This window comes from Lampetra fluviatilis, chromosome 4 (assembly GCF_964198595.1).
Source record: "Lampetra fluviatilis chromosome 4, kcLamFluv1.1, whole genome shotgun sequence".
In the NCBI taxonomy this organism is placed as follows: domain Eukaryota; kingdom Metazoa; phylum Chordata; class Hyperoartia; order Petromyzontiformes; family Petromyzontidae; genus Lampetra; species Lampetra fluviatilis.
In genome coordinates, this window is record NC_136278.1 from 3,694,284 (window position 1) to 3,707,803 (window position 13,520).

The 13,520-nt window shown below is 45.3% G+C and overlaps 1 protein-coding gene across 10 annotated transcripts in view; it reads left to right on the forward strand.

Annotated features, from left to right (window-relative positions):
- The window catches only part of LOC144931494 (actin-binding LIM protein 1-like), a 121,313-nt gene extending 109,037 nt beyond the window's left edge, over positions 1-12,276 (forward strand). For 9 of the 10 annotated variants that reach the window (XM_078855386.1, XM_078855378.1, XM_078855376.1 and 6 more), the window contains 4 exons: positions 2,163-2,195; positions 2,737-2,811; positions 4,903-4,983; positions 7,000-12,276. In XM_078855386.1, the coding sequence (XP_078711512.1) occupies positions 2,163-2,195; positions 2,737-2,811; positions 4,903-4,983; positions 7,000-7,058 (248 nt within the window). In that variant the 3' untranslated portion in view covers positions 7,059-12,276. The remainder of the gene's footprint in view (positions 1-2,162; positions 2,196-2,736; positions 2,812-4,902; positions 4,984-6,999) is intronic. The other variant, XM_078855380.1, reaches the window with a different exon arrangement.
- The last annotated feature ends 1,244 nt before the right edge of the window (positions 12,277-13,520 follow it).

The window sequence follows — 13,520 nt, forward strand, 5'->3', positions numbered from 1 at the left end:
TCATTAAAACTCCTATTCCACGTGAATATACCCCAGATATGTTGGCATTTTAAAAAGGATTGCGTCACTGTGAACCAAGTGGGTGATCCAGTGGTGAGCGCAATGCGCTTTGAACCTGGCAGACCCCAGTTATATTCCCAGATGTGGCTAGCGTCATTGGTGAGCGATATCTGACCAGGTACAGCTCTCCCTGCCCCAACCAACACCTTCACCTACCCACACTGACCAGCGTGGTGAAGTATGGTCAAACACCCCTCCCCCAAATTCGACGTACCGTGGGAAGGCTTTTATCTTATACGATAAAGTGCTGCAAATTAGAGTTAGTATCACTGTTTTAATTCTAGCACACCGAATGGATATTATCGTGTCCTTTAAAATACATGGTTACAATGCAGTCTATGTTTAAAGAAATACAATTGCGTATGTTATAATTATTTGACCTGAAAAAGGTAAGTACTGTTGCATGTGCCGGATAACTTAGTCCGCGTGTGCTTGTGTTGGAGGAAATCGGTGGTTTACATTTCGCCGTTTGATGCATTGAGAAATGTCCATTTGTTGAAAATGCATCGTTGCGTGTGCACATTCTGTGTTACATGAAAAACATTCCACACAACGGGTACACCCGCCCACCTCCCATCCGCCTCGTGTACGCCTTTGGTGGACTCTTGTCCCAAACGCAAGTCGCAGAATGTAGGAACGGAAATATTAAATTCGTTTCACGCTGCACAACAACAAAAATAAACCTCGCAATTTACCAACAATTCGCTGAATTGATAGAAAAAGCAAAAAAAAAACGTTGGCCACCTTTTGAAAAGCTGTGCATCGTTGCACTTTGAACTCCCGTATAATACTGCTCATGGAAACGTACACGCAAGGCCATTTTTGTCAATCCACTGCTGGATGAGGGCCTCCGCACACTGCGCGGATCGTGAGGGTTATGTTCAACCTTCCTTAAGCACGCTGGTCAGTGCGTGTTGGTGGACGCGGGAACCGTAGGCATTGGATCACAGCACCGTAAAGAATGGATTAAAATGTACTTGAAGATGTAGTAAATGAACGAGTATTGTCGCGGTTTTTCGAGAGACCAAGCAACTCTCACTAACTGCCTCTCATTTGTTTTTTGTTGTTTTGTTTTCTTGTCCTTTGTTCCTTTTCGTTGTGTTTGGTTTTATTTCCCTTCTCATCTCCTTCCATGTAGATTGCCAGGTAAGGGGACGCTTCCCTTTAAATTAGGGATACAGTACTTTGCAAACACAAAAAAATACAATATGCTTGAGTCAAGATACAATTTTTAATCATTTGGTTACCCTTACAAAGCGTAATATATGACACATTTTATAAGTGCCATTGATTAAACAGCATAGAATCAGTAAAATCAATAGAGTAAAACATATTTATGAATAATAACATAATAATCCCCTTTCCTATTTCATGTTTCATCCGATTATTTTATGTGTCATTACCATAATGTCCTCCGGCACATACGAATCGTCTTTGGTGTCATTTAATGTATAAATGTTTAGGATGGAAAGGAAATTAAAATTCTCGTACAGTACTGTAATGCCACTGCTGCCAATCGAACCGGCCTGTCACTTTTGATGGCGGCGCTGTCAGATGTTGTGCCAGCATTGCCACATTGTGGGGCGACTTGTGTTTTCTTAAAAAAATATACGCGCCGTGACCGTGTGCGGCAACGCTTCACAGGGCCCACGCCCCAGTGCCATTCATCCCATTAGCGCACTTTAATGGCTTGCGGGGTACGACGGTAAGGGTCGCGACAATCGGGCTGCGGCATTGCCTAGCAACACCTGGCTAACCCGAATAAATGTGACTGCCGGTGAGACCCAGAAGGTCAAAACTGATCCATTGCGTGCTTGCTTTAACAAAGGTCGCCGGATTACATCGGTCTTGAAAGCCAAGAGGCCGATGGACTGAAACACATTTGTGTTTATTTGTAGCGACAGAGAACGGAGTTCTTGCTTCTATATGCTTTTACCCATAATGCATAGTGCGTTTCTGTACTAATAACGTGGTGCTCGGTTGAGATTCGCGTGATCAGAACGGGGAATTGTTGTTAGGCCACTTAAAGGCTGCACTTGTTAGCGTCGGGGGTGCGGCGAGCGTTTCTGATGTTGTTTGTCTCGATCATTACTCTTTGCCAGGTGCCACCATCGACAATAGAGGAAACTATGACGGTTCGTGGTGACTTTACTTTAACGTATAACTTCTTTCTTTATCGACACGTTGTTGTATGTATGTTGAACTTCTTCCGCACCGTACGTAGCCAACCGTGCTAATCAGAGACGTGAAAATGTGTTAAAAATATGACCGTAGCCAGCTGCTGTGAATATGCGAACTGGACTTGCCACACTGCAGTACGCTCTTTTGCTGTTGCCCCCATAACGCCCGAGCGTAATCAGTGCCAATTACATTCGCGGTCACATCTTCATTCTATTATAGCGCTGTGGGAATGCCCTGTTTATATACGACCGCACTTCGAGAAAGCTGTTCGAAGTTAGTGTGGGAAAAATGATATAGCGCGGGGCCGCAGTCGATTTACGCCACGACCGTCGCTCGCGCATCGCGTGTACGCTCGCGCACGCGAGTGTCGCGTGTGCACGGTGTGTGCGTGCGCGCGCGATACTCACGTGTGCGCACGGTGTGTGCGCGCGCGCGTACACGCATACGAGTGTCATGTGCGAGCCGCCGCAAAGAGCTTTTCGCTTTGTGCCACAGCCTGCTGCGGGCGGTGGAACACGGGCGTCCCGAATGGAGAAAGGCGTGTCTATGCCAAACATTCTGGAGCCAAAGGTATTGCGAAAATTCATCGTCGTCATCATCATCATCATCGTCGTCGGCATCGTCAGCCATGCATGTGTGGTTATTTTGGAGTTGGGTTGCCTGTTAAGCGTTTCTTCTCACCTTGCACTGCTATCTTTTTGGTTCTTTCGGTAAAGTCACGTAGAAGGGAAATAATAAAATAATAAAAATTAAAGATAACAAAATACAATTCTCACGACGTTTCGGCCACAACGCAAGCAGCCGTCCTCAGGTGAAGAACAGGGCTGTGGGAAAGACAGCGTCCGAATATCTTTCCGACAGCCCTGTTCTTCACCTGAGGACGGCTGCTTACGTTGTGGCCGAAACGTCGTGAGAATTGTATTTCATTATGTTTTATTTTTATTATTTTATTATTTCCCTTCTATGTGACTTCACCGAAAGAACCAAGAAGATGAATCCCTGCAGTCACGAAAGCTTTAACACGCACTGCTATTTCAGACATTTTATTTTCATTTTACCAGGTAAGGCACACTGCGCTATATGCAGCTCTTTTTCAGAAGCGACCCGGCCACAGATGATAGCTCAACGAAGTGGCTTATCAAGTGCAAATTGATCAACGCATGCTTCTAAACGTGGAGGGAAAAACCGGAGGACCCAGAGGAACAATCCACGCGACCACGTGGAGAGAGGCACGGAAACTCCAAATATACAGACATCAGAGTCAGGATCGAACCCACGACCTGCATACCAGGCGAGGGAGCTGCCATATCACCACTGTGGGCATCTTTCGAAGCTAACTTCGATGACGCCCTCGGTAGTGCAAGGTGAAAGCTTGAGAGAAGAAATTCCCAACACGCTGCGAAACCTTACGTGTGTGGGATATTTCGATTTAAAGCTTTCGTGACTGCAGGGATTCATCATCTTGGTTCTTTCGGTAAAGTCACGTAGAAGGGAAATAATAAAATAATAAAAATAAAACATAATAAAATAATTCTCACGACGTTTCGGCCACAACGCAAGCAGCCGTCCTCAGGTGAAGACGCTGTCTTTCCGACAGACCTGTTCTCCACCTGAGGACGGCTACTTGCTTTGTGGCCGAAACGTCATGAGAATTATTTTATTATGTTATATATTTTTTATTTTATTATTTCTCTTCTACGTGACTTTACCGAAAGAACCAAGATGATGTGTGTGATACGTTTAGCAATCATCGGGTGTGTTCAGCGTGCAACGAGCATGTACGCTTCAAATGAGGTACATTTTTTATCTCGGCAAGACGTGTACCTCTCGTAGGTCGAAAGGAACGGAGCTTTAATAACCTCGGCAAAAGAGAAGTATAAGGAGACAGCTATTGGGAGAGCATGGGAGGGGGGGGGGAAATCCCATAACTCTGTCCCTGATTAGTTAAAATTGATGGCTTATGGGCTCCCCTTCTTGGTTGTGTTAGCGTGGGCACCGTCTCTCTGCAGGGGATTTCGCTGTAAAAATTCCTCACATTGCCTCCGTGAGGCTATTACTGGCAGCAGTTTACTCGTGTCAGCAGGGAGTTTGAACATCACTTGGCCTGCTGAAATAAACCCATTTAAACTTCGTTATTCCTCGAAGAACAAATATGTTATCGAGTGAGACCCGCCTTTGTAACTGTGCGAAGTGGTTGATGTATCACTCGTCACTTGAAGGTGCTTGTTGACAATGGTACAGTATGACTGAATGGGTATTATGTGGTCACGAATACTTTTAATTTACAAGGCTTTAATAAAGAAAAAGGGTGTATTGAAGAAAGCAGTGCTACTAAGGATAATGCCAAATGTTAAGGCACTCCATACTGCATATGTGCCCCAGTGGGCATCCACGCAAGGAAATAGAGCGATTAAAAATCAGCTATTGTGCATAGGGCTAGGTGGATTATTCCATTGTGGGATTGTGGGATTGTGAGAGATGACCATGGCTTGGGGGCGGGCGGGGGGGGGAGGCCTTCATCCAGCAGTGGAATTTATCATGTCTGACGAAGACGACATACTTAATTCACCCACTACGCCCTACCTTTCAGCCTTATCCTAAGCAGTGGATAGAGCACGGTGCCTGGTATTTCCAAGCTGATTCCAGTGCACGCCCCCGCAGATATACCCGTACGAGATACTGATCGTTACGACTCGCGGACGAAGCAAACTACCGCGCGCCGTGGACAGGACCACTCTAGAGGTGAGTGGCGACACACCACGTGCGACAAACCACGTGTGACACGCCACGTGTGACACACCACGTGTGACACGCCACGTGTGACACACCACGTGTGACACGCCACGTGCGACATGCCACGTGCGGCACACCACGTGTCACACGCCACGTGTCACACGCCATGTGTCACACGCCACGTGCGACACGCCACGTGCGACACACCACGTGCCACACACCACGTGCCACACACCACACGCGACACACCACACGCGACACACCACGTGCGACACGCCACGTGCGACACGCCACGCGCGGGTGAATGTATTTTGTCATTCAATCGATGTTCAGTTGTACCGTTCTTTACTGCCCCGGCTCAGTTAGCTCGCATAGAGAATGTATGGCTTTTTTTTTATGGGAAGGCGCCGTCTTTCCTTATATAGCTTGGGAATTTAAATGTACGTGTCCACTGCTGGATGAGTCACTTCGCCACGCACGTCAGTGCGGGTTGGTGGAGGTGGGGAGCGCGGACGTCGGAGCATAGAAGCGCAGTACAACGACGTCGTTTGTTAATCGCCATGGTAGCGCCGCAGCCCCGTAGCCACCCATGGAAACCTGGTGTGCATGGTGGGCAACCATCCAAGCTTTAACCAGGCTGAAACTTGCTTAGCTTCTGAGATCTGATGGGGTAGGAGACATTCCGGGTCATTCGGTTAATTTGGGAATTTGGATATTAATACCAAATTGCTTCTCAGAATGTAGAACCTGGTCGCAATTGTATTTCAATTACATGGCTACCTGTAATTGAACATATTCTTTGGGTCTTTCGGTAAAGTAACGTAAATAGGTTCAAATCAATAAAAAATAAAATAAACAAAAAACTACAAAAATATGGAACGCTTCACGAATTTGTGTGTCAAAAATATGGAACGCTTCATGCTCCATATTTTTGTAGTTTTTTGTTTATTTTATTTTTATTAATTTGAACGTATTTACGTGACTTTACCGAAAGACCCAAAGAATATGAATTCCTGCAGCCACGTAAGCTTTAAGTCGAGATGTAATTGAATGGAACCGGCAAATTAAACCGGTCCACACCCCTCGCATTGGAAACCACCAACACCCTCAAGCTAAGGAAAACGTGACAAGCGTGACACATTGACAAATAATTAATAAATTGGAGCGCAGCCTAAAAAATATTACAAGTCCTGAGAATGAGCATTTATAGTTGTGTACTAACTAACTCGGAGACGGTAAGACTTGGAGGCCCTTCTTTATTTAACAAGCACCACCGGGATAACACACTCATTATTAAGGCCGTCTTTTGTCGGCGGCACTACCTAGCTAGAACAGCTGGTAGGCTGTCTGACTAGTGGCACCCCGGGACGGTGAAGACGGAGACAATGACGAGAAGAACGGTGGCGATGAACTTGAGCAGCACGACGGGGAAGTCACTCCAGCAACAGCCCCGAGGTCCCCCCACAGGGCCCCTCTCACACTCTCAGCGTGGCCTGGCCCCACCCTGACCACGCCCCCTTTCTGGAACCTACCAGCAGGTTCCTGGTGGGCCCCTTCTGTGACCTTTCCCCTAGATCCCCCCTCTCGTGTATCACGTGGCCTGCTGACGTCAGGACTGCCGTACGCCGCAGATCCCCTTTTTCGCCAGCAGCCAGCGCTATGCCACTGCAGTTGTACACCGGTACAATTGTCACGAGAGGTGGAACCGTTGTCCTCCCTGTGATTCGCTGAATTGTCGCACTTCGGGGTTGCAAATGAACTCGAGCGTTGATTACATGTTTCAACGTTGCGGTGAATGGCAAGTGCCGCAACTCGCGGCTGCACGGGCGATCTCAACTCGTCGCGTGTGGCATACGTATCAGATGGGTCAGTCTGTGCCTGTGTCGTGCGGTTAAGAATCAAGGGTGGTCAATGCATTATTCCCACCCCTATTTGTCAACAGTCCGTTTTTTTTGTTAATGTTTTTTTTATTGCTTGTTAAATAACCGTGGTCCCCCCCCCCCGCCCCCCCCGATATCGTCGCAGCGCCACTTGTCTCCAGAAGAATTCTACCAGCTGTTTGGGATGAGCATACAAGAGTTTGATCGCCTGCCCCTGTGGAAGAAGAACGAGATGAAGAGGAGGCTTAGGCTCTTTTGAATTTTGCGAAAACAATCCGGCTCGAAATGAGATGCACGGAGGAAATCCACTTTGAGAGAGAAAGAGGGGCAACCACACACGTCTTTGATGGACTGTACAAAATTTAGCAAATTGTACAGTGGATTCTCATCAAGGTGTATAATAATGATACTTAAGATCATTTTAAATGGCTACATTGTTTCGTACCCTTGGAGTTCATTTGTATGTGTTAACTTTTAACATTTCTACATGTAACACTGGGTTGATGTCACACTTATTCTTTTCCTCTTTCCTCCTTAATGGAAAATCAGCTTGGATGCCTTTGCTTTATATATAAACAAAAACCTGTAGCTATATAAAATATATTTGAATTACTAACGGAAGAACCCGTTCATTCGGACTTCCTATGAGCATTGTGTCATTTTGAAGAAAATTAAATGAGTTACGCATGTACACTTTCAAAGGAATTTACTTAGTCATACTTTTTTTTTGCCAGTATACATTTTATTGTGGAGAAATTCATATTGCTCAATTTGTTAGAGAGCTTCTACATTTCTTCCAAGGGCTGGTTAGGCTCTGGTATTAGACGGCACATTATCTTGCCAACAGCACGCACTAATGGGCAGTGAAAGCCCGAGTAAAGGCTGCAGGCAATGGGACCGAGAGGATCCAATTCACGGCTCGATATTTTGTCTTTACGTTTGCAATTCTGCGCGAAGCTGTGGCCGATTATGCCAAATCGGCTCAAAAAGCAATGCTGTCCTCGTGAATGTGAAGATGGAGTCGTCGGGACTCGCAGGCGGATGGAGAAAATGGGAAAGTCAGTGGTGAAGTTTCGAATGCCCTGCACTAAATAATATGTTAACATGTGGCCAAATAAGAATGGAAGGATTCATTCTTCCATGCACTATTGTTTTCAAATTGACTGTCAATGCGAAAACAACATCAAGCGCATAAACCTTAATCACCCTCCAGCCACACACCTCCTAGCACGGGGAACATTTGCGGTCAGGAGCAGGGTCATGGTGTCTTAGAAATGTGACTGGACAGAGGCGGGAATGCCATCGCACGGGCGAATTCTACCGGTCTCCAAAACGATGTCCTCGCGATCACATCCCGAGCCGCGTTTATCCGCGCCACCTCTTTGTGGCCGGCTTTGGATCCAGACCAAATTGCGGGGCTGACGTGGATTGCGGCCCCGTGTCACCGGCGCTGCCTTGGCGGTCGATCTGATGAGGAGTGGGACGTCTCGACGTTTGTGACAGCGTTCGTGGGGAAACACGCGACGCGGCATCATCTGCCACGCGACGCGGCTCAACGTTGAACCACCAGAACGGCAGAGGTCGCAAACGGGTTTTGATTCCTTACCCGTACCCGTACCCGGTCGCACCAGGGTTGCAAACGGGTACCCGTACCCGGCCGTACCCGTACCCTACCCGTACCCGGCCGGGTACGGGTAGGGTACGTGTATCGGGTACCTGATTGCGACCTCTGGGATGAAGCCATGTTGCAGGCGCGGGTGGGTTGATTCTAGGAACTTGAATTGTGAGAAGAGACAAGAAGTTGGGAAATGAGTGACAAACAGTTACTCACCAGTGACTCATGGCCTAGCCGTACCCGTACCCGGCCGCACCAGGGTCGCAAACGGGTACCCGTACCCGGCCGGGTACGGGTAGCCGGGTATCGGGTAGGGTACGGGTATCGGGGTTACCCGGTTGCGACCTCTGCCGAACGGCCGAGTCGGAATCCGACAACGGCCGAGTTCCCTTCCCCGCTCTCGCCGGCAGTCGGTGCTACCGTCAGTGTTGCGAGACGAGTGAGAAAGGGAGAATAAGTTGGGGGGGGGGGGGTGAGCGTGTCAACGGCACGAGGTCACGACCTGTGCCCAACTGTGAGGTGGACCAATGGCTCGAGCTAATGTGGCCAACGAAGTAAAAAGTTGCCGGCGTCTCTCCGCAGCTTTAAAAGGGAGGCGGTAATGGGGCATACTTTACGTAGATGCGTGGCGTCGAGACGTAACCTTGCGAAAGGGAGGTGCGACGTTTTAGGTAGGACGTAGATATAACGGGTGTGTCTTCGCTTCTTTTGCAGGTGCGTAAAACTCACATTAAAGTGGCACTCGTGTGTAATAATTTAACAGATGAATTACTGAAAATGTTTGTGTTGGTTTTTGGTTTTGTTTTCCATAAACAAAGCACTTAAAACACATTTCCTGCACTGGGAAACATTTATTAATCCGGATGCTAAGGACACGAGGACTTGTTTTTCGTATATGTACTATTGAAATATTTAAATATTGCTGGTGATATAGTACACCATATTTATTATAGATAACACTAGTCCGTGTACATACATATGGTAGAAAAAGCTAGGTATGAGCACATACAATGCGTCGTACTACACAGCACCTACTCCCAGTCGAGGAACGCATTAACTTATGCGATCGTCACCGTTGTTATTGAGTAATTTATTTACGTATGTGCGTAAGTCCCAATATATATACACAGACACACATTCTTACATATCGGTCAGCTTAAAATATAACGGGATCAAAATCATCTCGACACTAAACGTACGTTCTAAACTGCGCATATACATATTTAAACAAAATACACGTTGACATCGGTGTAAAACGTCAATTTCTTTTTAGCTTGGTCCATAATTGGCTTGAATGGCAGTTTAGTGTGACAAGGCACATGTCGGGCAGATTATGGCACAAACCACAGTAGACCAGTCCGAAAGCAGAGCATCTCTTGAGTCATTGCAGTAACGCTCGTGCAGATTTTGACAAAGCCAGAAAGCAACCGGTTTGTGAAATTTCCGACAACAATGCAAAGGAGAAGGAGATTTGCTGACTGTGTGTAATAGAAATAGGATGAGTGCCTGCTCACTCAGCCAGTGGACCATTTATTAAGGCGATTTTTACTTAAGTTCTATACGTACGGTATGCGAGCTCTGTGCTACATGTGAGCTTTACTCTGATGCGTTGTCTGTTTGATTCCAAAGCCTTTTAAAATAAGATCAGCACTGCCAGCGCTCCAGATAAGGTCGTGGATCTCCAGAGTAATTTCCCCTTTAATTTTGACCGATGAAGAAGTACAATCTTGAATGCTCACTTATGGGATTACGCGTAAAGTAGAACCTTGTATACTCACTGTAATGTTTATTGTTTTACTCTTGTACTTAAATTTGGTCTTACGATAACAGCCCACAATACGGAGGAAGAAATAAAACCTCGGTTGTTTTTTTTTACTCCAAAATAAATGAAAACTGCGTAAGTGCAATTTAAAGCTTTCGTGACTGCAGGGAGTCATCTTCTTGGTTCTTTCGGTAAAGTCACGTAGAGTGGAAATAATAAAATAATTTTTTTACAAATAAAACATAATAAAATAATGTTATTTTTATTACTTTATTATTTCCACTCTACGTGACTTTACCGAAAGAACCAAGAAGATGCGTAAGTGCAGTTTATCTCGGGTAAGTTACCGAACGTCTCTTCAAGTGACCCAAGGATCACGTGACCGCTCCTCCACGCTGGTTCTGTCACGCGAGTTCAAAGTGCGTGGCAAAGTTTGCGATGCATATGCATACTATTGTTATAATGCATAATTCATTTATATTTTTTTCCGTAAATAACGCACGGTATGCATCTTATCTGGAGCACTGCACGCTCTCACTATGCTGTCGTCAGACAAGCACAAAGACGAGTGTTTATCTTGCCGTTTAAGGCCTTTGAAAAATTTCATTGAGAAGTTTGCAGCACGTGTAACAAAAAAACCCCCCGTTGAATTATACCCGAGTGTGTTGAATTTACTTTGGAAATTGCAAACGATTGTTACATATACATATTTGGGGTTGAACTCTATAATATTTCACAAGTTATGTACATTTACACTTTTAATGACATTTCTTTTTGTAATTGCGATTATAATGCTGTTTGACAAGGCCAGCTTGAAACAGGCTACGCATACACACTTAGCGAATACATATTGACATTATAGTAGCTTCGTTGCAATATGTACTCTTTTAAATGTGCAGTTTCAATACGAATTTTCAATTGCATCTTAATGTTGAGGAACGGATACATAAAATACTGCCGAGTTCCTATAGTACACAACCTTACAGTTTATTTTGGATGAAAGTGCAAACGCAGATTTCTGATACCAAGTATAAAGTGGTTAAGTATGAATCGGATTTAATTAAGTTGAACTCGATTGATGTGTACACTATACGGTGTGGCGTTTCAATCCTCCATGCCTGCGGGATCTGATTTTGTTCTGGACTACCTTTTGGGGAAGTCAACAGTGGGTCTCCTTGGGTGGGACCTCGTCCATGAATGAGAAATGTGAAATTTCCACCTCTGGTTAAGTGAGGGATGTGAACGGGAAGATTGGTTCTCACCCCACACTCAATTTGTCAAGAAACCACTTAATCACGTTCTGTATATCATGATCTGGGCTTTTGATGAATTTCAATGCAAAAATGCATTTCCGATGTATGCCAGTGGAAAATCTAACAACGAGAAAAAGATAAGCCACACTGGGCATTCCCTTTTTTAAAAAATGTTTCACAATGCCTGCCGTAGCATGATGGTTACATTAAATACAGGTGGAAAGAAACTGTTACCCGAGTGGAATTTTCACGAAAATTTACATTAACCAACGCTTCAGCCTAAATGAAGCATTTTCCATTTGATGTGTACGGTTATCAATTAGTTTGGAGATGGCGTATGCATAATGACGATCCTTTTCTCCACTGCAAATAATCTTTGATGTCTCTGTTTATCAACCGTAGCATCTCGATTGCGGCGCTGGCTGTCAGAGCATGATTACATGAATAATGACAAAGCCAAGGTGGTTTACACTAAAGCTGTTCGTAAACCCAGACAAACTAGGATAATGATGCTGTCTTACGTTCAGATGTTTAGAAGTGGATTACATTATATTTTAGCTCCGCTGTACATGCTAGCATGAATTGTTCGTATTGTATATTCTAAAAGAAAGACATTTAAAATTGTTGTTTTTTCCGTTTCGTTTGCCAGACTTCTATTCGTACGGTAACTGTATTTTCAAACGTATCTAAAGTGACTGAACAATGCGTTGATTTGTCTCAAACTCTGTAATTTCACTTTTTGTTTTGCAACGGCTTGGATCTGCGAAAATAATAAAAGGAAAGTTAGCATTACGCACCGATGCTACGCGGGTGTTCATGTATTTATAGTTGTGCAAGTGTGTCACTGCGGGTAACATACGCGAATTAAAACATGCTTCTTTGGGTCACAACGGGATGTCGCTTTTCATTATTAACGTTGATTTTATATCTCCTGCCAAGACACGGATCAGAGATACGCGATGCAGATTGATCAAGAAAACGGAGCAAACGTGACAACGCGTGCATAGAAGCGCATGAAGTGGTGGCCGCTTGGAATGACAGATGAGGCTCGGAGACATGGGTAACATTATACCGACAAAATTTCGATTTAAAGCTTTCGTGACTGCAGGGATTCATCTTCTTGGTTCTTTCGGTAAAGTCACGTAGAAGGGAAGTAATAAAATAATAAAATTGTTTTATCATGTTTTATTTTTATTATCTTATTACTTCCCTTCTACGTGACTTTACCGAAAGAACCAAGAAGATCATACCGACTGCTGCGAAGAAATATTAAGTGGACGTGAAGATGCGATGGCTGGTGGACGAGACTAGTAACAGAATGGCAGCCAGAGAGGGGGGACAAGCGCAAAAGGATGACCACTGCCGAGACAGAGCAATGAAACCAGCTCGTGTGCCGTGTGGATCGGTGTTCTTAACTCGTTTTCAGAGAGGGGTTTAGGGGGGGGCACTTTCGCCGATAAGACATCAGTTCGAGGGGCCGCCACACATTTGAAACCATTGGGGTTTGACAGCACGATGATGATGATGATGGGAGGTGTTTTCCTAATTGTGTGTCTTGTCGGGGGGCGCACTAAAGACCACCAGGACCGCCAGTGGCGCACGAGCCTTGCAATGAAGACGGCTGTCATGGATTGTTGTTTCGCAGGACCGCGAGAGATTGCAAGCCACTTGGTGCAATGTCGGCGTCGTGGTTGAAGTCGCTGTCAGCTGTCCGTTGTACTGATTCAAGTTTGAATTTGTCCCGTCATGTCACGGTTCGAGTGGCAGCAGTTTCCGCGCAGACCACACTTTCTCTCTATGAAACATTAGAAAAGGTTGTTTGAATGTTCACCACAAGCACTGCGTCTGGTTAATGCAGACTTGATTCCTTGCATAAAGGTTTCTGTTTGGTGTTTGAACACGTAGAAGGGAAATTATAAAATAATAAAAATAAAACATAATAAAATAAAATTCTCACGACGTTTCGGCCACAACGCAAGCAGCCGTCCTCAGGTGAAGAACAGGGCTGTCGGAAAGACAGCGTCGAAACGTCGTGA